Below are 23357 nucleotides of genomic sequence, written 5' to 3'. Positions count from 1 at the left end.
GGGAGGAGAAGACGCAAGGCCAATCGCCGCCCCAAACATCGTCGGCGCAGTCCAATCAGAGGTCAAACTGGTTGAGAGCGGCGGGCGGGCCTTCAACAAGTTAAGGTGGCCGAAACAGGAACTGCAATAGAGCGGCATTTAGTTCGACCAATGAGAGCGCGAGAAGGGAGCCTGAGGGCGGGCGAAAAGTCTTAAAGGGAAAGGAGCGTGCGGGAGGCTCCGCCCCTGCCGGCGGTACCGGTACCGCCGGCTGCGGCCACTTCCACAAATAACGTTCGTGGGACAACGCGACCCCATACAGCCGATAGGTAACCAAATAACTCTCTTTTTTTTTTTTCCCCTCCTTCTCCCTCTTTAAGACCTTTTGTCACTTAATACCAAACGTGGAGAGTAACCAAATAACCTAAGCTGCTGTAGGCTCAGAGGACATCCTCCCAGGAACAGAGATGCGAGAAGCCAGACGCACAGGGTAGGTATGGCAGAAGGTAGGGTAGGGTCTCACAATAGCTGAGTCCGGTGCTAGGGCACAGTTTCCTCAGCAGCGCCTCAGAAAGGGGGCAGAGGGCAGTGAAAGGTTTCTGCAGGTCGGTGGAGGTAGTAGGAATGAGGAACGACAGCTGGACCTTCCAGCACAGAGCGATACAACAGCAAACTGCACCTGGCACACAGGTAAACGCATTCTACGTATGTACACATGTATAAATTCTACGACTCCATGATTTGCAGTAGGAGTAGACAACTCCCAGTTTTCCATATGAAGCATTCTACCACTCAATTAGCAAATCCTGGAGTTATAATTGTGTTATTGTTTTATTTAAAAAAAGTTTTTGAAGCGCAGCAAAAGCTACCAAGCTTGTGCAGCTGCTGCTGAGGCCAGCATGGGCAGAGGGCAGCGCCAGCTGTGCCTCCCAGGCCCTCCAGCAGAGGTCAGGGAAGGCAGCTGTTAGCAGCAGCTAAACATGGCCAAGCCCACAGAGCTTCGCTTCTGCATGGTATCCTAACAAATGCACAGGCTGAAGTTGCTGATAAAGCATTCATGATAAGACGACATGCTGTAACATATTTGGGGGTTCCATTTCTTTCTCCCATCATGGAAACCATCTTAAAACTTGATTATTTCACAAACAGCACTTTCAAAGTCAGAGAGGAGGAGAAAGAAATTAGTTAAAAAAAAAAAGTAGGAAAAGATGAGAGCAGAATAGTTCAGTATTTAAGTAAAACTCATCCTCCTTCTTACCAAACATCATTATTAACTTTTTTTTATTATCTATTACTTAAAATTTAACTATAAAGCACCGAGTTCCTCATGCCTGGTCTTCTTCAAGACTGTGCCAAAATAGCTGAGGACAGTTGTTCTCTCCCTGCTTTCCCTCACCCCCCAAGGCGTAGGATTTCTGAGAACAGGCTCATGACTTCAGGGAACACAGCCAACCCACCCCCACTTTCCTCAGTCATTAGCCACATGTGGCATCCATCATACAGCCACCCAACTCTCAGCTCCCATTTGGAATGCTGTTCGTTTGTGAAGCCTTTACGGAGTATTCTACACCTGATTTCAGAAGGAAACAGCTGGACTGCAAAAAAAATGCACGTGACAAGTCATAAGTGACGTAACTCAAATAGTGCACGTTTATTCTGAACAGTTTCTAAAGAGTTTGAGAAAAAACAAAAACATGCTTCTGATGTACAACAAGGGCAATGATATAGATTAATAACGGACCAACTCATTGGTAAAGAATTTGCTCCCCCTGCAACTGAATTTGTAACGTTGAGAATGCAATTGTAAACTGCAAACAGCATACCTTTAACTAAATTTAAACTCAAGAGACAGGGGTGGTCTTAGCCAGATTAATCAGAAAGCAGTTGCAGATTCAAAAGAAACATCCAAGTCAGCAAACACTTTACAGAAACGCAGACTTTATGCATAGCAGCTGACGCTGGATTATAACATGGGGGAGAATGTAACAATGGGTGTCTGGGAGATCAAATTTTTACTAGACATCACAGGGCACCATCAAGAATTAACAAAATATCACAGAAGTTTGTTTCAGTTGTAACAGTATGTCATATTTAGTTGGCAAGTTTAACCATTAGCTGCATCATGTAAACTCAGCCAGTTTCTGTATACACAAAATAAATTCTCTCCCCTCCCCCTCCCAAAAAACAGGGATCTCTCTCCTGGATGAATCTTTTCCCCCTGTACCATGGTGTCCTCTGGTAGGAGTCTCTTTGTAGATATCATTCTTCATGCTTCAATCCATGTACAACAAAATCAATTGCAGAGATTCAGGAATAATATGTATTTACACAGTTAACTCTCTAAAGCTGCTAGTTGATACGCCTTTTTCTTGCTAGATCTTCATCCAGAACAAAAGTGCTGGCGTTTTTTCTTTTCCTTCCATTGAAACTCCCACCCAACTTCAAAAAAAAAAGTTTATTTGTTCATAAGCAGTTATTTTCAAGCTAAAAAGAGGTCCTGCTGCAGCAAAATATAAAGTAACTGAAGTTCTCTGCAGTAAGCTCATACTTCACAGAGTTTCAGTGACTCTGGATAACAGTACTAAGATACAGCATTCTCTTACTACGGCCAACACGGCCAATACACTAATACAACTGTTTGTTGTTCAGAACTACTGACCTGCACTCTCCCTCATCTATGTACAGGGAACACAGCTTTCTAAGAGATTGAGATTAAACCTTGTACTCAACAACCGTTTTCCAGGATTAAAATTTTCTGGGAAAAGAAGTCTTCCGTGTGTGGTCACTCTCACTTCCACCTCTTACAATGCATTTAATCAGAAGTTACAATGAGGCAGGTCTGCTGTGGAATAGGAGCTCTAAGAATTGTTTTCAGGGATACATTCATAGAATGATGGCAGCCCAAAGCAAAGAGAGACAGAAACAAAGGTTACTCCAAGTAAGTTCAGACATCAGACTTGTATTTTTAAACCTGAAGGAAAACTGTCTGCAAAACACACAGATTTGTGGAAGCCTACGACAACAGCAAATCCTAAGAATTCATATCCCCACACCCATCTACCCAACCCAAACACTTATCACTTAGTTCTAGAAGAATGAAGAGCACTTTGCTTGGCACCAGAGGCAGCTATGGTCTAAGTTACAGCTGTGCTGCATGAACATCCTCAAGTACAATACTATCTCTCTACCACCACATACTTCTCTTGGTTTGGTCTACAGATGGCCAGGGAAACTATGTTGGCATATGACAAGCTAATTGTGCTTCAATACATTCCCCTCTCTAGACAGATACTAGAACTGCCAACGTAACCAGTGTGAGCAGGTCCTAGCAGTACTAAGAATAAGCTTTTGTCAAAACTAGGTTGCTTCTGGACAAAGAAACCATTGCTCCCTAGCCAGAGTCTGCTACCAAGTGTTGCAAACACAGGTGCTCAGGCCATGCAGAGGGGCTTTTAGAGATCTGCCCACCACCAAGACTCAATTAGTGCAAACCTAGCAAATAGAGTCGCTATTTTCCAGCATAGGTCTGTCAAGATGCACTCCAATAACACTACACACCTCTGGGAAAGTAGTAGTAATTCTGGAGTAGCTTATATAGTCACCCCTCCAGGTATCAAGGACCACATATTGTGCAATGAGGAGTACCATCCCTTGCCTCTTCACAACTCCCATCTTGAAAACCTTGGTTCCCAACTCACCTTCAAATGACTGGACAGCACCTGCTAACAAGATGTACGCTGCAATGCGCACTGTAGGCTGGGAGGCTTTCAAAGCAGATGAATTCAAGATGCAGGTTCAAACTTGAAAAGAAAACAAACAGGAAAGGAATGCAGTTCAATATCTACTTGGGAGATGGGGCAGGTTGGTGTTGTCTCAGCTCAGTGCACTTTCCCAGATGCTTGGAGAAAAGTCCAAGCTCAAGCTGGTATCTGTATTGGCTTACACAGAATTGCTGGCAACAGTGCATAGAAAGGAGCACTGATTCACGCAAAGAAAGCATTAAAGGATGCAAAGCAGAGCTTAGAGTTTGCTGTAGCTTTTCTGAGGTTACAGTACCAGGAAGAAGCCGTTCAGCCTATTTTCCTAACCCAAAAACTGGTCTAGTATACACTGCTTTCTCCAGTGCTCCACGAACACCCACTCGAGAGGAGAAACTGCATTATTATGGCTGAAGGGAAAAAGGGAAAAGAATCTTCAAAAGAGCAAAACATGCTGTTTTTAACCACCTCCTCCTGAAGAAGCACATAAACACAGCAAGCCAAGCCAATCCCAAGAAAATCCAGGGGACTCCTGCAAAGCAATGCGACTGGGGTCAGATTCTTGTCTGCCTTCTCAGCCTTGCTGCCTGGTTTCCTGAACCCTTGATTCATCTCAGATTTGTCACTACAGGTTTAGCATCAGTAGCAAATTTATCTGGAGACAGGTGTTTGCCTTATGTGATCAACATGAGTAAGATGGTCATGATCACTTTTCCCATTCCATCAGTACAGATAAAACTCTCAATAAGCCCTACAGCATTTTACCCATTTCTAAAGCAAGGATCTTGCCTCAGAATTGTTGGTTTTTTTTTTTTTTTATAGGTTTATCCTTGCCAGCATCAGCTCTAGTTCTCACTCTGTCAGTCACCTGCTGAGAATTTGATAAATGGAGATAAGGAAAAACAAAGATCACTCTAAACCCTCCTCTCAGTCAGTTAAGAAATGTAGCACCAGCTTGGGTGAGGATTATTTAAAAAAAAAAAAAAACATTCGAAAAGATCAGCCCAGGCAGAGTGAAAAGGTATGGTAAAGTAGCCTGACTGTCTCAGCAAATGATGGAGGAAAAAGCCATACTCAAAAATATTGGGAAGAACTACATACTTTCTTGAGGTGGGGGGAACTGGGAAGAAGAGTGGGAAGTACTGAAATAACATTCAAAGGTTGGGGGAGTAAAGTACCCTGTAGGTTATAAAAAATACGATATATAGAAGTCAAAGGACAAGATATTGCTTTTCCTTTCCTCCCCCTCAGATTTACATTCTGCTTACCGAAAGAGAGAACTCTCTGAAGGAAACCTGTCATCAGGATAACCTGCTCAAGCCCTCCACCCCTCAAACAAAAGAGATTTGCACACCTCTTCCCACCTCAATCAGAACAACAACAAAAAAAAGGACCTTAAAAAAAACCCCAAATATGATCTGACAATCCTTGGAAGAAGCATTACATTTTGTTGGAGAGAGGTCAAGATAACAAAAAATAAAAAAATAAGAGGATGACAATGAAGGTGTGTAATTAAAAAAAAAATCAATAGGCCTCTCTTTCCTTATTTGGCGACAAGCAAGTGCAAGAAAGTGTTCATTGGGGTTTTGTTCAGTTGTCGGTCTTTTGCACATCTGCATTCTGGCCAAGACAAGGGGCTTTGAGGTTTTTCTGCAGCACGTGAGCATCTGCGGGCTCTATCCTCTTGTAGTAGTTTTTCTTCGTCTCAATGATCTCAAAGCCAAACTTCCTGTAGAAGTCAATTGCTGACTCATTGCTGATCTGGACATGCCTGGGACAGAAAAGAAGATAGAGAGACAGGTATCAGAACTCTCCATGGTATAAAGTTGTATTCTTTATCCTTTGTTCACAGTACAGATGCACAAGCAAGATAAAGAAAGGAACTATCTATCTAGAGAGAGGAATGACTGTAGTTCCAAGACTCGCAGTTTTGGTCTTCCCACAGATTATCCTGAGCTAACACAGTTCCTAGATAATCTGTGGCAAATATCATGAGAAATGGCAAATACTTCCCTTCAGAAAAGCTATTCTAAGTAATACAAATAGCAGAGATTTAAATATTGATAGCTTGGTAATTTCAAATTTTCTTCATTCGGAAATGAGAGATATTTTATGAAAATATACAATGAAGTTTCACTTTAGAGCCAATTTTTAAACTTCCTTTGGAAACACTTAGATGATGCAAAGCAACGTGTAGGGTTCATCACTCAGACAGTTCTAACACAAAACTGATTATGACATTGACATGCCATTGATATGATTTTAACTCTTCGCTCCTTGCTAACCACCCTCCTCTCCTCACAGAAAGCTATGGCAGCACAAAGCAGCTCTATGGACTTACAAAAGTCCTTTCCTTTTTAACCCCCCAGAGTTTTACAGATCTTGCTCTAGAGTATCCCCATACTTTGAAGGCCTCCAAAACAAACAGCCATTAGTTCTTCATTCTAAGCAGCTAGGGCATTTACTTGCAAAAGTTACATTACAAAAAAAAAAGCAGTCTGGCTCAGCAAAAGACATTCATTAAGCAGTCCCAAAATTCAGTGGACACTGCACAAGCTCATGAATCACTTTTTCAAACACCAGGCTGCACAGCCATAGAAGCAAAGCGACTCCAGAAACAACAGCAGAGCAAAACAAAAACAACAAAAAAAAATGTTACCGTTAAGCCCAATAAACACCAAACATCTAAAAGAGAACTTCAAAATAATGACAAGTTTAGCCAATAATATCAAACTAGGGGCCAAAGCTGCATGTTCAGTTTGCAGGTGTACAAGCAACAGACAGAGCAACAAAACCAATGGTCAAGAAAAAAAAATTCTGTTGTGCCTGATTGTGAGACTTATTTGCTGTCATTCCAGAAACCTACTCCGGTAAGCTGCAAGGACTACAAAAGATTTGTTTTATTGCATTAGAACAGCAATCAGTTCTATCACTGTGCACGCAGCTACGTGTAAAAATCAAAAAAGGAAGTTTGTGCCTGTTAGAAGGCATCTGAGAGACAATTCATTATTACTTCCTCTGACAGAGGAGAGCAGGAATACAAGCCAAAAGCAGCTTTAACCAAACTTCTCTTTAAAAATACCTGCTCCTGTTACAGAGCAGGCACAAAGATACAACAGTAATGGATTTGGAAGAATTTACACCTTCTTGGCGGAATAGGTCTCAGCTTGAGGAGAAAGTTGTTCATTTTCCAGTGATATCAGTGTCTGAAACGTTCTTCACCGCACATCTTCAAAAGTCCTGGCAGGGATTCAGGATGTGGTTCCACAGCAGCCTAAGTGCATCCAAGCCACGGATGCAGCAGGACCATCCTCATAGCACCCTGCGATTGTGCCAGTATAGCCAGGCAGCTGCAGGCAAGGAGGGAGCTGGCTCTGAAGTGATTTTGGCCAAAAACTTTTCCAAAGAGAACGATTTGGACAGCCCTGTCCTCTACCCCAGCGCTTGTTTGCATGTCAGTATCATGCCAAGCGCCTACATAGATGTGGCTGATATTTTGGAAACAGACACAAACCAACCAAGCCCAGAAGCAAAACACTAAGAATTTTCCCCAGCTAGGTCAGATAACTGACCTAGTTTACTGTGCTGCTGCACAAACAACTGACCTGGCACGCTGCAAGAACTGGAGTAAGCAGCTGGGTCTTGCTACTGAATGCAAGTGTACAGTGCCCATTAAGAACCTCTGGGCTGATGTTCTAACCTACACATTAGTGTTGTAAGAGACAACAGCAAATGGCTTAAATTTGTATGCAAGGCTTGCAGGATTTTCCATTAGAGGACAATGCTGGATGGTAAAAAAAAATTCCACTTTTTTCTTCAAATCACACAATGCAATTCTGCTATAGATTACCACTCTCGAATTAAGCAAGCCCTTGTAAAGCAAGCAAGCTTTTGGTTTTCTCCACATCACACAACAAACCCAGAATACAACACATCCTCACTTCTGCTGTTTTTGCAAATATTTACAAGGAAAGTTATCTCATAACCCAACTGAGAGACTATAAAACACTTTAGGATCTCCCTCCATTTGATCCCATGTACATCTCTCATTCTCCATAGAAGTATGGGTGTAACTCTTACTTACAGATAGATGTTGTCAAAAGTGCCATCCTTCTCACAGATGTTTAAGACATGATTCAGCATTTTAGTTCCTGCCAAAAGGTAGAGAAATACTTAAAATCAGAATCAAGTCTGTACTTAAATCACCAACTGCTTTCTTGAGCAGAGGCAGGTTAACCATAAGTAGGATAAAATAACAGAGCATGCAGTGATAACATTGGCACTATGTTCTAAAATCAGAAAGAAGAGTTTAATACAAAGATATAATCTGTGAGCATCGAAGTTCAGCCAGCAAATGTCAATTACAAAGAAAAAAATCAGTCATAAGAAATACATGTTGCAAAAATTATCACTGTGAACATGATACCCTTACAATTGTTAAGAAAAGATACTTAAAACAGTTTTTATTTGAGAAATCTCTCATGGAAGGATCTCCAATAGCCTATGATTTTTCTCTACTGCTGCATTCAGGGAAAAGCTACTAGAACTAGAAAAGGCAATAATATACCATGTATGAGTACTTCATCATCCTTCCATACACAAACTCTGCTCACAATTTTTTTCTTTGGTGAAAAACAATTGCTCAGAAGCATATTTATAAATCACCTCATCTAAATACTAGCTTCTAGATCTAAAACAGAGTTAAAATATGGTCAAAGCAGCACACAGACTAGTGAGAGTACTGGTAATTTCTTTCTTTAGTGACAAAAACCTATTAAAAATATTTTAAGTAAGTTACTTTTCAGCTCCAGTTTTTCCAAAGCAAGTAACAAATACCATGAGCTTTTGATTAACTTGGTCCACAGATTTGCAGCAGAGAAAATAACTCATTACTCTATAGACAGTAAAGGGGTACTACCCCTGAGCAGCAATAATTAGAAGTGAAAGAAAGGTGTAATTTAGAAGAGTGAAGAAGTAACACAATGAAGGACAGCTGCATTTCTGGGCTCCACAATATAAAAAGGATGTTAAGGTCCTTGAAAGTAAAACCTTGAAAGAAAGAGGAGGCCAAGAGGCAACCTCACTGCTCCCTGCAGCTCCTCGAGGAAGGGAAACAGAATAAGGTGCCAGGCCGCGTTCCTGGAAACTGATGGCAGGACAGGACAGGCACAAAACTGCACAGGGTAGTGAGGGGAAACATTTATTAGGAAACATTTCTTTACCTTGAGGGTGTTCAAACACTGGAACAGATTTCCTAGAGAGGTGGCTGATCACCCAAGACTGTCAGTGCTCAAGAGACATTTGGCCAATGCCCTCATCAACATGCTTTAACTTTTGGTTAGCCTTGAAGAGAGCATGCAGGTGGCTCCCTTCCAAGTGAACTATCCCATGTGAACTGCATAAAGGCTGCATACCTCAGACAAACTATTCTGGAATATCTCTGTGCTTCAACTTCATATCTATAGAAGCTGAGTGTTTACATCACAGGATTAAAACAATACGACAAAACAATTTGAAATCCTGAACAATAAAGTTCTGGGAAAAAAAAAATCTGAAAAACAGGAAAGCAAGAACATGCTATAAGTCATTCTTTTCCCAAAGCAATTACTGCTCTGAAAGGACATCTTGAGCTATCTTGGTTAAAGTAGCAAAAACTCTACAAGGCAATTTAAAAGGCTGCCCAGACAATCCTGTTTGAGGACTCAAGACACAAAAGAAGAACCTCCTCACCTATTCCTAGCCGTCGGTAGGGTGCCAGGCATCCAAGTGTCATGATGTACAGCCTCTTCTGGTTCTGGGAGTGATCCACCCTACAGCACACTGCTCCCACTGCAATATCATTGAAGTAGGCTGTCAGGGAGAGAAACAAAGCATTATCAGTCACAAATCTCAAATTGTACGTGCAACTCCTTCATTTAAACCCTGTATATTCCTTCCCAGCTGTTAATTCCCTGACCCAGATAAAAATCACAGATTATGGCTAACATCAAGACAAATTACCAGTGGTACTCTGACACAGTGTTTTGCTTATTACAGTTAAAAATAAGTAATAATGACTTCAGGAGGTAAGTTGGCAGCACACATCTATGAAGTTCTCTGCTGTAACAGAAAACATGCCTCTTCCCAGTAAAATGCAAGCTATTTATAACATTAACCCTTTGAGGCTGGTACAGCAGCTTTTTAAGATTCTCCAACAGTTATTTGTCACTATGTTAAGCAACAAAATAGAAGAATCTGCTACTCAAAAGCATTAAGGATGGCACAACACAGCCCATAATTGCTGGCAAGAACATTTGTACCTAATTTGGCTAGTTCGCCAACCTCCAGTACGTCCTTGTAGAACTTGTCGTTGTAGCTGACAGGAAAAATGACTTGGTTTAGCCTCTTCAGCTGTTTAATGTTGTGGGGTGTCACATCTCCCAGCTCGATCCGGCTACTGGAACAAATCAAAATATGCTTAACATTGACACACTCCAAAATTTTGATGGACACCAAAAATTAGTTACTTTATATTTAGATAACTGTTCCACCTAATAATCAGTTCAATACGTATTTGAAATGCGGCATTCAACCCATGAAGTTAACTTTCATCAGTGGCTGCTTGAACTGCAAAAATACAATATAAATCAGTGCAGTACAGTCAGAAGTTTGAGGCCACACTTTACACTGACATACTTATTAGATGTGCTGCTTTACAGAGTGATAGACAGAAGAATGTTCCAGAGAATACTAACCTCCATAGACGCCTAAAAAAAACTTAAACGCGAAGGACAGGAGGCTAGGATAGACCAAGAAAATGAAGACTTTATATTGATAAGTGGCAGAATTAAGGAAGGAATAAAGTTTATACTTAGATGTACAGTGGCACGTTACTCATGTCTATCTCTAAAACACAGTAATACCATGTGCAGCAGAAAACTAATGTTAAGCCTGTTAATAAATATGCAAGTGTGCCACTGCCAAGGTGATATGTGCATCAATTATGATCATCACTGAGGTCATTCTTCCTGTTGACTGAGAGCAGAAGAACAGCCCTGAATTACTAGTATTGTGCCAAATTATGCTCAGAAGAAATAACCCAAGCTTCTCCCTTTTCTAAGCCTAATTTCCTGTCAGAAGCACTATCTCAAGGACTACAAGAATGAAAAATAAAGAACAAGCCTTTCCAAATCTTTCTTCAAATGGTCATCAGAAGACATAGGTAGGAACAAAGCCAATGCACACTGTGTTAGAAATGCACACAGCTGTAGGTTTATCTGCAGTCCTGTTTTACCAAACACATACAGAGAAATCAGATTGTTTACTACCTAATCATTGTTAAAGACATTGTTTTCTGCCTTTTTATTATTATTTTTTAAAGCATACGTTTTTGAAAAGGCAATTTCATGAGACCTTTCTGTGCCAGGCTTCAAAATTAGTTCTAATAATGTGCGATAGTTGCTTTCCATCTCTAATGCCCTTTGGATGGAAAACAAACAAACAGCAACAACAAACACACAACAACAGAACACCCAAACCTTAAACAATTAGTACTCCATATCACATCAGTTTTAGAGCCATTACCAATTACGGTAATAGATACTCAATGTTATTTAGCCATTGTACTACAGCTTGCATAACAGTCAGAAAATACTACAGGAACGGAGTAATGTTACTTCACAATGCATAACTTGCCCTTACACCCACTTTTCTTCTTTTCTTTTACAGCGAGAACTACAGACTTCAGTTCTGCAAAGCTATTGCAGCCTCACATGACAAGGACCCTCACTGCCTGCCCTCTGATATAACACAGTCATATCCACCTACGGAGCACGCAGAAGCTGAACAATTTGTAAGCTGGTCCTACCATTTAGAGAGTCAACTGGCCTTAACTAACAAATTATTGATGACTGTGTAATTCTCCATCGGATTAATATGTTCCAGTTAATTATCTTAACTACAAAGAATTAATGAATGGTATTTACACCGTGAACTTTGCTGACTCCAGAGCCTCATCTTTCATCATGTATTTGCCAAACGGATTAAAAAGCCCCCTGGCACCGAGCATCTCATGCCAGTACCGGTGCTTGCAGATTGCTCCAAGCAGCTCCTTGTCTTCTCCATGCCAAACTGAAAAGCTGAATCTATTTCCTTCTCAACACAAGGGCAACTACAGTTTGCCCCAAGTTCTGCCCAGCTGGGTGGCAATCTTGAGATCTCTCACTAGAGCTAGACAGTATATTCTCCGACAGTGATCTCAAGAATGACAGAAGAGACCACACTCTCCATTTTCTTACACTTCATCTATTTCAACTTATGGAGGCATACTAAAATCAGCATTAACGAGACATATTGCTGAAGTTTCTAGCTATAAACCAATGTACTCTGCTGAAATAGTCCACAGTATCCCTCCACCATGACTCTTACCGCCACCAGCCCTTTATTTCACAATCTTTTCCACCTCTATTTTATCTTGCTCTCAAAATTCCTTTCTTCACATACCATCACTTGTACAAGTTCCTTTGAGAATTATATTCCAACATAAAGTACTGAGCTAGTAAGGGAGGATCTGTTCACACCACAGGAGTACTGCACTGTAAACAAGCATGCTATCAAATGTTTTTAGACAGTGAAGTAACTGTAATGCTTGTTCTACAAGCAGCTTAGTGCAGCTGTTCAACCTAGTACAGCCAGCCTTCTTCAGGCATTCAAATGGCAACATGTCATTTCCTCATCCCAGCCAGCAGTGCTGCTACTTTTCTCTCACCAAGGGCAGGAATAAGACCACAGCACATGGGGTTCCCAGGTAAATTTGTGTCCAAGTGCCGTGCTTGAATAAAGCACTTCAGTAATACTAGAAGACCTCTTTTTCTACATCAAGTGGAAACCAAAGGGAGCAGGTCTCACCTGCCCAGTTAGATCAGACTAGCTGCAGAGTAGAAGGTCAACAAGGAAAGAGAAAAACCTCACATTTAGTCCCCTGAAAGCTTAGACTTCCTGTCCAAAATGACTTAACAGTACACTAACCTTGGTGATACCTTTTTATTTTTAATCAGTAGATTCAAGCTAGAGTAGATCAGTAACACTAGCCTTTTAGTAGTAGACCATTTATGATGAGCTTATGATGGACTTGTTAGAGCAACACCTTCTTACACTTCAGCAAAAATCTCCAAAATATTATCAGGTATTATGTGCTTCCTAATATTTTTAGTCTTTGATGAAGTGAAAAGTCAGGCATTAGAAGACAGTGGATTGAACATTTCCAATAAATATGGACGACATGGCTGAGGGGACATGGCCAGAAGACTGGCCTTCATCAGGAGGGTGTTCCAGACAGAAAAAACAGAGAAGCAGAGTATATAAGGTTGTTTATAGGTACTGAATCAAGACACCACTTCTCAGCCTACAAGACCAGAGAAACAATTCCAGTAGTGCACAGCTGAAAGGTGCTGTTGACTAATTTCCCAAAGCCCCTGGGCTCCCCAGCTCTCTCTCACCGCCACTTGCTACATTCATTGCGGTCTCCTACATCTCCTTCTGTCCACCTCCTGTGCAGTGCCACTAGCTCTTTCTTCCTAGGGTGAGAATTACAGCAAGGCCAGCAAAATATCCTGGAGGGCAGTATGAAAGAAAATTAAGAACCACTACAACATATTGATTTTGTTTCCTAAGTACATTTGTTTAAATATTACATATTCAAACCATAAATTTCTTTAATGTATAGCACGAGCTGATTAAATCAGCGCCACATCTATTACACTCAAAAGCATTTCAGAGGCAAACTAAATGAGCCCATGGGAGGGGAGACCTTCACCATGGGAGTTCACTTTGCCTGAGGACAGCACAGCCAAAGTGCCACTGGAGCCTCAAGTAGAAACAAGGGAAAGCTGGCACTACTGCTGGAAGAAGCACTCTTGTTATCCCTGAGCCACTCTTTTCCACCCTCTTGCTGGCACAAAGGCGGTAAACCAACCCCAATTAAAACTTAGCCAAAAAAAAGGAAAGTTTAGTTTTAACCCACATCAGTCCCTTGATTGGGTTTACCATGCAAAGTCTTCTGTCAACAAAGAGCGGAAAAAAAGCTGTCAGAGGCAGAACTGCTTCTTGAGCAGAAGTGCCAGCTTACCCCACATTAAACTGCTTCTGCAAGAACTGTACAAGAGAAGCACAGGGAACATTTGGTGTCTAGATGATTTCAAGCTCTCATATGGAACAGTGTGCACTTTGAACCTAAGGACTTAAAACCACCCCAGCCTCAAAAAATCCAAGCAAAGTGCCTTGAAGAAAGTACAGAAGATGTTCACTCCTTTCTTTCCACTGGAGTAAAGGCAATAGCTTTTTTTTTTTTTCTTTAAAAGCCAGTTACAAGTAGACAGGATTTCTAGTTACTTCTCAGCCAAAACAGTAATATAAATTTACTGTATCAGTTGAGTCCCGACTGGGCCAGCTGTGTATTCCAGCTCAGTAAACGCTGTAACAGAAATACCTAATCTGTACTGCTGCAAAGAAAATAATTAAATCACAAACTCAAATTAGCATATAAGAACACCTGAAGCACTCAGAACAGACATGAAAAACTTCTTCGAGAAAAGAGTGGTCAGGCCGTGGAATGGGCTGCCCAGGGAGGTGGTGGAGTCACCAGCCCTGGAGGTGTTCAAGAAACATTTAGATATGGTGTTGAGAGACATGGTTTAGTGGGGTTATTGGTGGTAGGTGGATGGTTGGACTGGATGATCTTGAAGGTCTTTTCCAACCTAGCTGATTCTATGATTCTGTCATTCCTTAACAATTATTTTATTCCATTATTCCAATCATGTTCTTAGGAAGATACACAGTTATTACTGGCATCCCAAATCTCAAATAGCATCCCACACAGGAAGTAGCACTCAACTGTATTCATTGTAGGTGTCAAAGCTTCTGGTTCAATGGAGATACAACATCCCAGGTCACCCAATGCACGTAATTCATTTTCATATGAAGGAACTAGGAACTCCTGGCTCAAATCAGGCCTCTTATTACATGCAGTGTTCTACCCTTACCTAGATGGAGTACCAGTCAACTGGAGCCACTCAGACAATATCCATTGCAAGGCTGTTCCCAAGCCATTGTTGTTCTCATAGTTAGGCATTCTTCTGCTTTCCACTTCAATTAATTAAGTTCTAACCATATGTTCTTGCAGCAGTTGATGCAAGTCAATACTCCTTACCCACAGTCTATATCTTTAGGCAGCTACCATGCCCTCTTTCAGCTTTCCTTCTATCTAAAGCCAAGATCCCAGCCTCCTACTTTAATACCTCCTGCTGCTGTCACACTAGCTCTTCTTTGCACTCCTTCAGATTAATTCTCCCTAAACACAATTGACCAAAACTGCTTACAACACTCTAAATGCAAACACTGTACAACAGCAGCAGCCTTTTTTCATCTCTACTGGAAGTATTTTCCTGACATAACCTAGGACTACATTTGCATTTCAGCAACATAATATGACTCAGTTACTGGAAAAAAACCACACTCGGAGGTGAACTGGTTTCTGGTCCATAAGGCACACAGCAATGTTGCCTGGCTACGTCAGACCTGAGTGAAGCGTGATTCACGAAATCCCGATGGAAATGGGAATTTAGAGAGGTGCCATGGAGAAGTTACTGAAACTGGATGCATGCCCAGAACATTAGCATTAATACTCCAGCTCTTGCATGCACTGGCCTAAAGTCCTTTGAGCACTTGCAGGAAAAGCAAAAAGCGCACACCTTCCACAGGAACAAATGCAATCCAATTAATTATGCTGCAACTGCGTTCTACCTGCAGCCTACTAACAGAGTTGCAATTTGAACGCAGTCGAGTTACTTTTCCTATAACAGCTTAAATTCAGACTGGTGGAAGTAACAGGGTTTATGTGAGAGATTAGCATTTGCTTATGCTGTTAAGGCTGTACTTTGCTTTCTGATCCATACTAAAGCAGAGCTGCTATAAAGAAGCTCATAAGAAGTCAATTTCCAGAGCTACAGTTCAGGAGTAAAAATAATTCAGTCACGGGAACAGCCAGCAATGTACACTAGCTTAGAGCAGACATTAGTGAGAAAAAGGGGAAATTCCAAATTTCTTAATGCTGTAAGAATCTCAGTTTCATTCAAATTTAAGCAGCATGAGTCCCTCCCCAGAGGGATGTGCCTGGCTGAAACAGATCTCTTTGTAACTGATAGCTGGGCCTAGGATTATTTAAAGCATCTGGCACTCTAAATTTAGCTGAACTGTATCTGCAACTTGCAAAATGCACTGAGGTACGGTGGAAGAGGCAGGAGAGGGAACAGGGGGAAGAAGATTGCCTGAACAAATTAAAGGACTTCAGAGAAGGTTTGTCACCCCGCTACGCAGCCAGCTTGCTTTATTGCTTCTATCTTGGCTTCTGAGTCAAAGAAGGAGTCTAGACAGGATAATCCACTCCCATAAAATAAAACCAAACCAGAGCAAGGAAAGCTATAGACCTGAAGGGTGTGGCTTTACTTAGATTCAGCTCCAAAGCCAGAAGAACCTCTCTAGTTTTTTTTTTTAATATGTATTATTATTATTTTTTAAATAGATGAGCTGTCCTGCTAGGCACACAAGCTAGTCTAGTTCCTATGGGCAGACTAGTATGTTTCCAATTATCTAGAAGATCTGCTGGCTGTAAATCTGCTCTGCTTCACTCGTCAAAAAAATCAGAAGGATAAATGCAAGTCCAATACGCTTCTGAGCCCCAGCCTCCTTTAGCCTGACTTACTGCTGAGAGCACGTACTCACACAACACCTGATATCCCACTGCAACTCACCCCCAGCTGTGTGCTGGACTGTAGAACAGCACAGTGATGTGCATAAAAAACCTAAGTAGTTTTAGAAGCAGAATTAATAGAAGACTTCACACAAGATGTGCAATTCAAAGGGATCTAGGTGCAAAGAGCTTTCACTAGCACCTGATCTAATTCCACAAAACACAGCTCAGACAATACTATCCCTCTCTCCTTTATGACAGAAAATACAGGGTGCGTTACAGTCAAGGTATCTTCGTTATATTTGGATGATTTGCTCTTCTTCAACCTAAAAGATCGGACCATCATACAGAACACCAGCCGACCAGCCAAGCAATAACAACCCTAACGCTGCAACAGCAATGCAATCATGAAGAGTCACAGCTGCCTGGTTATGCAAGTGCAAGAGGAAGACAGTGAGACCATTTCAAAAAGCATCAAAAAAATAAACTTTCCCAAGGAAATTAAGAGAGATGTCATTTTGTAGCTGGATACAAAGAACAAAAATCACCACAACCAGAACCACTAACAGAAATAAATTATTGCTGGTCTAGAAGAGAAAAGCAGCCACACATACATCACTTAGTAGCTCATAGCGCTGCTGCTTCAAAGCACCTCATGAGGTAAAGGCCTATTGTATTACATCTGCCTGTCCCAGGTACAGTGAAAGAGGAAACAACTTGCCTGCGATCGTATTGCAGATAAAGAGCTGCCAGAAATCCTAACACTCCACTGCTGGTCTAACCACTTTTCCTTATTAGCCAGGTGAGCTCACAAGCACATTCAGATTTTGAACCACAATGCCAATCAAAGCTAGAATACTTCACCCGTTTGAAATAATTCCAAATTCTTTGTGGCTCCACAACCAATACTCTGGGAATGCTTACAAATTACAGTCCCCTTCCATGCCCTCAGTGTTCCTGGATATGAAAATTACAATCCTTATTTGCCTCTTAGGAAATCATGAATCTTCACTAATTAACATTCATAAAGTACTTAACGATCTTCAGGTGACAGCAGAGGTTTACCTTCAAATTCAAATCAGAAGTGATCCTGGGTTCACCAAGTGCCTTATTTACATAAATCTGAATAGCTGAAAGACATTTCATGTACTTATATAAGTAAAATTCTCTGTATAGAACTGACTTTCAGGAAACAGGCATTTACCTGCTTTATACAAACTATTTACGTATGTTGTGGAAACACCTTTCCTCACAAATGCTTGTGTTCATTTGATCAGTAAGGAAAATACAGCAAACACCCATACTTAACATTTTAATCCCAGGTTTATTTATAAGATGCTCAAATTATGTATTACATAAACAATATATTACAAGAATGTACTATCAATTGTATGTGCTTACCTTCAGTACTTCTGGGCAACAACCACTGCAAGCTCCTAACTAACAAAGCATGGAAGGTTGTTTTATCTCCCTCTCTCCTTTTCCTGGTTTTCAAGAGTTATTCTCAACTGAAAAGTTTGTGTGAAAGGGCTACTTATTAAAATCAAACAAGGCTCCTTTAATTTCAAACTTCAACCTAATTCATAATCTTTACTGGCAGAAATTCCAAGCACCAAGTAGAGAAAATTGCCCTAAGCCATAAGTTGCTGCCCTAGGTCTCCCCCATACTCTCAAGAGAACATAATACCACGTTTAGATGGTGGAAATGGAAGGATTTTTCAGGAATCAAGATTAAAGCCTGCTAAGAACCAAAAATAAAACAGAGTCTGGGAAATAATGGGAAGAGGACGGTCATGTGAGCTCAGGAAGCATTTCATACATTGAGATCTAACTGTGCTGCATGGCATTCTCTTCTCTTCCCTAACACAACACCTCCACCCCCAAGGCAAATTGAAATATCTTAGCTTTAGTGCCCTAGTGACAGCATTATGAAAGTGGGTTTCCTTCTATTTTCTATAAAGCCTCATTTCATTTCCTTTCTTTAGTGAACTAATTCAGTAACACTGTCTTTGATACAAAGACACAGTTACCCCATTTCAATGCTCTGCTTCTATTCTCAGGTCTTCAAGTACAGGAGTCTTCAAATGATGAGAAAGTCTTCTATGCAGACTTCTCTTTTCATCCCCACCTCAAGTCTCCCTCCTGGAAAAATCCTGCTCTTCTAAAGCTCCCAGGAAGAACATACAGGTCACTTCACCCCCTACCCTCTTTTTAGCATGGAGCAGGAAGCAATCCTGAAATTGCCTACCCTACCTAGAGAAGAAGGGATGCAAGGGACCACCTTTATCAGTTCTCAAACAAGTAAAGAGATCTGACTTCTCTTGTCCTTCCCTCCTCCCCTTCTGGGAAAAAAAGGGTCTAATGCCTTCTCAGATTATTTGTCTGAACAATTCTACTATTTGCCAAATGGGCAGGCTTTTCAAGTTCTGAATCATTCCCACTTGTATAAAAGTATTTATCTGGCTCAACCATCACCCATTATTTGCCATTTTAGTGGAAAAGGAAGATGCATAATTTCTCTTGTCTTCAGGAGACAGCAGCAGAATCTGTGGCATGTGGTGATTAACTAAAGATACTACATTTTTCCACAGAAGAATTGCCCAAGTTAGCATGTTTCAAACTAGCAAGCCCATAAAAAGTATGTGAATAGTCAAATGCCACACAAGAGCAAAGATTAGGCTCTAGGATGCCTTCATAAAATGACTACAGTCCTTGCCCCGCTCTCCTTTCCTGCCAGTCCTTCCCAGCTCACGGTGTGTCTTAAGCTGGTTACAGAATTAAACATGAAGTGGTAGAAGCTATAAATTAGGTTAAAAGAACCTATAGTAAACTGCACTGATTTAGAAGAGATTAAGCCACTTGTAAGCACGCTAAGCAAAGTCTAAATTTACTAACCAAGAAATTAAATGCATGAAGTACAACTCACGCTTGGACATTTCTAGAAGAAATTCCCAAATCAGACATTGATTTCAAGCTCAATCACCTTTTTTTTTTTTGGTCCTGCCTCCAGTGCATATGACAAATCAGCAATTCTCAAACTTGGAGCTTCCTCCTGTATACACTGAGCTTAGCACCGTGCTGTGTAAAGGTAAACAAATCAACAGATATGCATAAGCTCTGTAACACTAACTTGGGAAGGAGCAGAGAGAAAAATATTCCCCGTTCTTGGGAGAAGCACATAGAGCTTCAGGGCCTTGAAGGGTCTGCTTCACAATTCTGTATGAGAACTTACCTATAACTGTTCACTGCATTTAAATACGCTGAATTGGTACTTGGCTGTTACATTCAGTATTCACCTGCTATGGTGCCATTTCCACAGAGCCACCCTGATAAAACCAGGGAGGGCTCTGGTCCACATCACAAAACAACACACCTGCACAGAATCGCATGTGCAGGGCCTTGCTCATAACGCAGCTCATACACAGTGCATGCAGTGTAATGCTCGCTCTCGCACACTGGGTTCAGCATGTGATGGAGCACACACATCACACCCCTTGGGTAATGTGACTTTGAAATAAGGGCAATGGGGAAAAGCTGGGTGATGACTTCTCACAGGCTTCTGAACTGAAATACATGAGGAAAGCACCCATACTGCAAAGCCTCAAAAAGCCATAGACAGTCACCAGCAAACATTCAAGAATCAGTGCAAGATTTTGTTTTCTGCCCTTAAAAACAATCCGAAAATCTGTAACCAAAATTTGAAGTTATTGAGCAACAAGTGAATCAGCACTGTAAAAGCAATAAAGGTCAGGAGAAATTATTTACATCTGCTCTACAAAAAGGATCAATTCACTACAGACAACACTACTTCAGTCGTTCCCTTTGCTGTTTTTCCTCCAGCAAATACAGTCCAAAATAGATTTTCAAATTCCAGAACTAACAATAACAACAATTATGAATACAATAAATGAAGAAAAGAAGTGGCCCTCTAGAGATTCATGAAGTTCACTAAGAGAATAAGGAATTACCTTAGTTTGTCAAACCATGTTTAAGAAAAAAAATAAGAGAAACATAATGAGTCTCTAAATTACTAAAGTCATTCAGAAGATGAGGGAAGATTGAACATAATGCCAAGCAGCACAAAAGCAGGTGGGAGACAAAAGTAATTACCAAATCAGAAGCTGGTATTTGAGCCATCAAATTAAAAACAAAACAATTTTAAGCAGATTTAAAAAAAAAAAAATCACTTTTCCTGAACTGAGAGGTCCTCTGTAAAAGAGGTCACCTAATCTAACATACTTTGATGACAGAAACACTAATCCATGTGCAATTAACACATTATGTGTTATTTTGAATTCAGGGAGCTAACAAAGAGGGCTCCAAGCAATGTGTTGAGTACTCAGTCTTCACCATCTGAAATTTCAAAATGTCAGCGAACCTGCTAGTTGCTTTTTAAATTCTTCCTCCGCCAGAGTAGAACGTTTACAATTACAGCTGATGCTACAGCTCTTTGTGCTCCCAAAATTCTCTCTGTGCTTTGTGGTGTGTGTGTGTGTGTGTGTGTGTTACTATGTAACAAATGTGCGCCCAGAAAAAAGACACTCAGATGGACTCTGTTTGTTCAAAAGAACTGGTACACAATTTTGAATTAAATAATGAAGACAGATCCAATCCCTTCAAACAACGCACTACTTTCCATACGCCAGAGTTGAAGCTTTACATCTATTTTGGGATCTATCTATCTTCTGACAGCACTCTGATCTTTGTAGCTTGACAAACTATTTGCTTTTGTTCCTTAGTAACCCTATGCAATTTAATGTTTCCTTTCTGATGCGTTCATCTAGTCATTTCGATCTCTCATTGTGTTTAAATTGGATTTTTTTAAAAAAAATTCTATCATCCTGTTTGCCTCTGTGAATTTTAAGAGAACACCTGGATTCAATATGAAGATTTTATCCTGCACAAGAACTTGCCATGCGGTGCTAACAGTGTTTTGACAGAACAGGCACATGCTGCTCTTCAAAGAGATGAAGAAATACCAGAAAAGCAGAAATATGCCAGCAGAGAACCTGAAGGCATCCATTCTCAAGTCATACTGGTGATAAAGCTGCCTTTAAGCAAAGCAAAGAAACAAAGTAAAGCCTGCTGCTCTGGAAGGAAAAGAAGTTAAACGTTGTTGTATTATTGCTTTGCCACTCAGCACTTTGTCTTCACTAAGTTATGCCCGTCATCCTCCTCATCCTGGTGCCCCATTCTGCCTATGGCATTCCAGAAGATTGTTCAAAACCCTAACATGTATCCAGCATCAGTTATGAATTGGTTCATTACTTTTTAATTGCAATCACCAGGGAACCTCTTTCCTACAGATACTTGTCAGCTCCTCACAATGCAGGAAGTGGCTTATGAGCTGTAACAAATGCCTAAGTATCTGTTATCAGGCAGCCTTCTTGTGTGACCTCACCCCAATTGCTAATAAGCTAAACCCCTTACCATTTCTTAGCAAAAGCTTAAGTGCTTCAGCTTCCATTCACCCTGCCTTAAGCTGTGAAACTGGAATAGTAATACTCAGCCTTGCGTAACACAAGTTTCAAGAGGACTGGTTTATTGCTGCTTTGAGAAACAGCTGCGGAAAGCCTCCTTCATGTACAAGAAACTGAGGCAGGGGGAGGAAGGCCCACATTTCGTGGAATGCAGATGGCCCTGAACCAAGGAGCACTGGGTAATCTAAGAGGCTGAGACAACTGACTCAAAGCAACCTGCACAAGGTCACGCGGGTCACCTGGCCCCGAACCCAACCTGAAGGCCCCCAGCCTGGTGCTCGCATCTCGCTCCCTAGCGGCGGCAGCGGGCAGGAGGCAGGGTGCTCCCGTCAGCCGCACCCGGCACCGGCAGGTCTGAAGCCACCGAGAAGCAAAGGCAGGCCCACAGCACCGCTCCTTCCGCCCATCCGTAGAAACTATCACTTCAAGACTCCAAGCCAAAATAGAACCAGGTAGACGTCATCAACTACAATGCGGCACGAACGCTCGCTGGTGACGGGCAGCTTCTCCTCACAGACCCACGAGGACTCATTTCTCTGCCGGACCAGCCCCAGGGAGCAGCCCGCAGCCCAGGGCCTCCCCGATCCCCTCGAGAGCACGGAGTACCAGCCCCACCGAGTAAAGAAGCCGCCCAGCGACGCGGCCTAGGCGTGCCCCGCACCCACCGCCCGGGCCCCATACTCACCCCTTCATGGCGCGGCCTGCCCGTTCCCAGCGTCCCCGCTAGCAGCGCGCAGAGCCCGGCGGCGCGATTTGGACCTTTCCCTCCTCCTCCACCGGCTCCTCGGGCCGGGCAGCGCGGGCGGCTCAGCCTCTCACTCCCGAGACCGCTCCACATGGACCGCCGCCTCCTCCTTCAACCGCCGCCCGCCCTCGCGACCCCTCACCTCACGCCGTTGGCGCGCGCGCGCCCCGCCCCCGCCGCGCACGCGCCGCGCCGTTCGGCGCGTGCGCGGCGGGGTTGGGGCGCGAAGAGCTGTGGGGGAAAGGGGGCGGGGCTTTTCGTCACGTGGGTGCGCCGTGCGGAGCGCGTGGACGGCGCATGCGCGTCGGGCCACCATCAGCTGATCCGCGGCCGCCGGCGCTGGAACGGAGCGCCGCTTCGGTAAGCCGGCCGCAAGCGAGACCTCTTGTTTTCTTCTCTCCTTTACGGGGTCGTGCTGCCGCTGTCCCCCCTCGGTAGGTTGCGAGTGGTCGGGTGGTCTCTCGGGGGTCATCTCGTTCCCTCCAGCGGTCGTTAATGGGCGCGGCGGAGAGGGGAGTGCCGCTCTCCCCGCTGAGGGGTGCGTGTGCTGCGCTTTGCCTTCGCTGTCTGCCCGCGGGATGGGATCTCGTCGTGGGAGAGGCCTCGGCGCCTTGACTGACCTTCAGCTCCCGCCCCGCCTGCCTGCGGCATGATGGCAGCTGGGGCTGCCG

The 23357-nt window shown here is 42.4% G+C and overlaps 2 protein-coding genes and 1 long non-coding RNA gene across 7 annotated transcripts in view; 2 read left to right on the top strand and 1 right to left on the bottom strand.

Moving 5' to 3' along the window:
- On the top strand, window positions 14-14043 carry LOC110399083. 3 transcript variants are annotated; one of them, XR_002438884.1, is made up of 4 exons: window positions 14-105; window positions 360-469; window positions 10838-10938; window positions 11445-14043. It is a non-coding gene; the product is annotated as an uncharacterized LOC110399083 (long non-coding RNA). The 3 variants fall into 3 exon arrangements; XR_002438883.1 differs by lacking the exon at window positions 14-105 and adding an exon at window positions 219-308 and having other exon boundaries at window positions 409-469; XR_002438879.1 differs by lacking the exons at window positions 14-105; window positions 360-469 and adding an exon at window positions 220-308.
- On the bottom strand, window positions 1603-22841 carry NAA50 (N(alpha)-acetyltransferase 50, NatE catalytic subunit). Of its 2 annotated transcripts, none has more exons than XM_021397228.1 (5): window positions 22627-22841; window positions 10037-10170; window positions 9468-9587; window positions 7822-7888; window positions 1603-5508 (listed from the first exon to the last, which is right to left on the bottom strand). In XM_021397228.1, exons 1-5 carry the CDS (start codon window positions 22632-22634, stop codon window positions 5328-5330), a joined length of 510 nt encoding a protein of 169 aa, XP_021252903.1. In that variant the 5' UTR covers window positions 22635-22841; the 3' UTR covers window positions 1603-5327. The 2 variants fall into 2 exon arrangements, with proteins under 2 accessions (XP_021252903.1, XP_021252895.1); XM_021397220.1 differs by having other exon boundaries at window positions 10037-10173; window positions 22627-22838.
- ATP6V1A (ATPase H+ transporting V1 subunit A) overlaps window positions 22933-23357 on the top strand; it is a 29213-nt gene continuing 28788 nt past the window's right edge. The window contains exon 1 of one of the 2 annotated variants that reach the window (XM_021397185.1): window positions 22933-23046. The gene's annotated coding sequence lies outside the window, so the exon portion shown is untranslated. Of the gene's footprint in view, window positions 23121-23357 lie in introns of both variants that reach the window. The other variant, XM_021397195.1, reaches the window with a different exon arrangement.

Source organism: Numida meleagris, chromosome 1, assembly GCF_002078875.1.
Source record: "Numida meleagris isolate 19003 breed g44 Domestic line chromosome 1, NumMel1.0, whole genome shotgun sequence".
NCBI classification, from domain to species: Eukaryota; Metazoa; Chordata; class Aves; order Galliformes; family Numididae; genus Numida; species Numida meleagris.
Note: the sequence above shows the minus strand (reverse complement) of the source record. Positions and strands in the feature narration are given on the sequence as shown.

Excerpts from the sequence above, each read along its gene's own strand:
- NAA50 (XM_021397220.1), bottom strand. Across the intron at positions 9,588-10,036 it reads TGGCGAACTAGCCAAATTAG|CCTACTTCAATGATATTGCA; the intron begins GTACAAATGTTC and ends TCTCCCTGACAG. Across the intron at positions 7,889-9,467 it reads CTACCGACGGCTAGGAATAG|GAACTAAAATGCTGAATCAT; the intron begins GTGAGGAGGTTC and ends ACCTTTTGGCAG.